At 49.0% G+C, this 1,081-nt stretch overlaps 1 protein-coding gene across 1 annotated transcript; it reads left to right on the top strand.

Moving 5' to 3' along the window:
* Positions 1-80: 80 nt before the first annotated feature.
* Positions 81-933, top strand: Pmar_PMAR017434 (bardet-biedl syndrome 4, bbs4, putative; the record flags this gene model as incomplete). The annotated part of the gene is made up of 6 exons (XM_002782818.1): positions 81-196; positions 236-318; positions 350-441; positions 488-576; positions 635-704; positions 763-933. Coding segments are annotated over 6 exons (621 nt in total), but the record flags the coding sequence as incomplete, so codon positions are not given.
* Positions 934-1,081: the final 148 nt, after the last annotated feature.

The following is a 1,081-nucleotide window of genomic DNA, read 5'->3' as shown; positions in this document are numbered from 1 at the left end:
AGTGGGCGTTCTGCTACTGAAGGCAGATGATAGCTATAAGGCGTTCGAGTGCCTCGGAATAGGTCTCGCATTCTGCAGTGATGCTTTATTTGACGCCTTCGATCAGCCTGGTCTACGATCCAAAGGACCCTCGGACAATACTGGCCGCAGGGAGTGTCATACAAGACCACGGCGATGTTGATGTCGCATTGGTGAAGTAAGTGGATCTACTCTTCCTTGAGAAAGCATTGTTCAGATATCGTGTGGCAGCAGTGCAGATCCCTTCAAGTGCAGAACTGTGGAATAATGTCGGCATGTGTTTCTTTGGTACCTTCGAGGGTATGTCATCATGATGAGTCAGTCCATTCAGAGAAGCAGAAGCTAGTAGCAGCAATAGCTTGCCTTAAGAGAGCGATCACACTTGAGCCTCAACGGTGGAGAACACAATTTAACCTCGGCCTGGTGATTCCCGAACTCAACTCTGTGCGAGTTATTGTGACTTTGATAGCTCCACTCGTGTACGGGCCAGTACGCCTCGGCCTTCACGTTCTTCTCGGCTGCTCTCAACCTGGATCCTAAGCACCCCCTCATTTACATGTAGGTTATCTCGCAAGATGCCAGCAGCACTCAGCCGCATACAGTGTGTACCATATAGGTATCTCGGCATAGTGTTGTCTAGGCTTGACGACTATACGAACTCGTGCAATGCATATGCTAGAGCGATTGCCGCTGCACCTTCATGCGAGGTAGGCGAGTATTGAAGGAATGGAGAAAGTCATTCAGGAGGATCCATCGACTACGGCTATCATACATCTTAACTTCGCCATTACGGCGTTGAATCATGGGGATCTGGACGAGGCCAAGAAACATTTCCTCATTTTCGATGGGCAATATCATGCTATCAAGGAGTCGGGCGGAGGAAACGGAGAGTCTCAATTCCTGTATATACCCTTCGTTCTTGTGCCTCAAAGTGTCCCCCTTAGGTCGCATTTTCCTGAAGCAACCCATAAACGCGATATTCTTGGCGCTCTGTTGTTAGGAAGATGATGGGCAGCCGTGTTCATGTGAGATTCGTGTTACATTACCACCTTGACATGCTCGT

This window comes from Perkinsus marinus (genome assembly GCF_000006405.1).
Source record: "Perkinsus marinus ATCC 50983 genomic scaffold scf_1104296938126, whole genome shotgun sequence".
Lineage (NCBI taxonomy): Eukaryota > Perkinsozoa > Perkinsida > Perkinsidae > Perkinsus > Perkinsus marinus.
The sequence above is the reverse complement of the archived record's forward strand: the minus strand, read 5'-3'. Positions and strand labels throughout refer to the sequence as shown.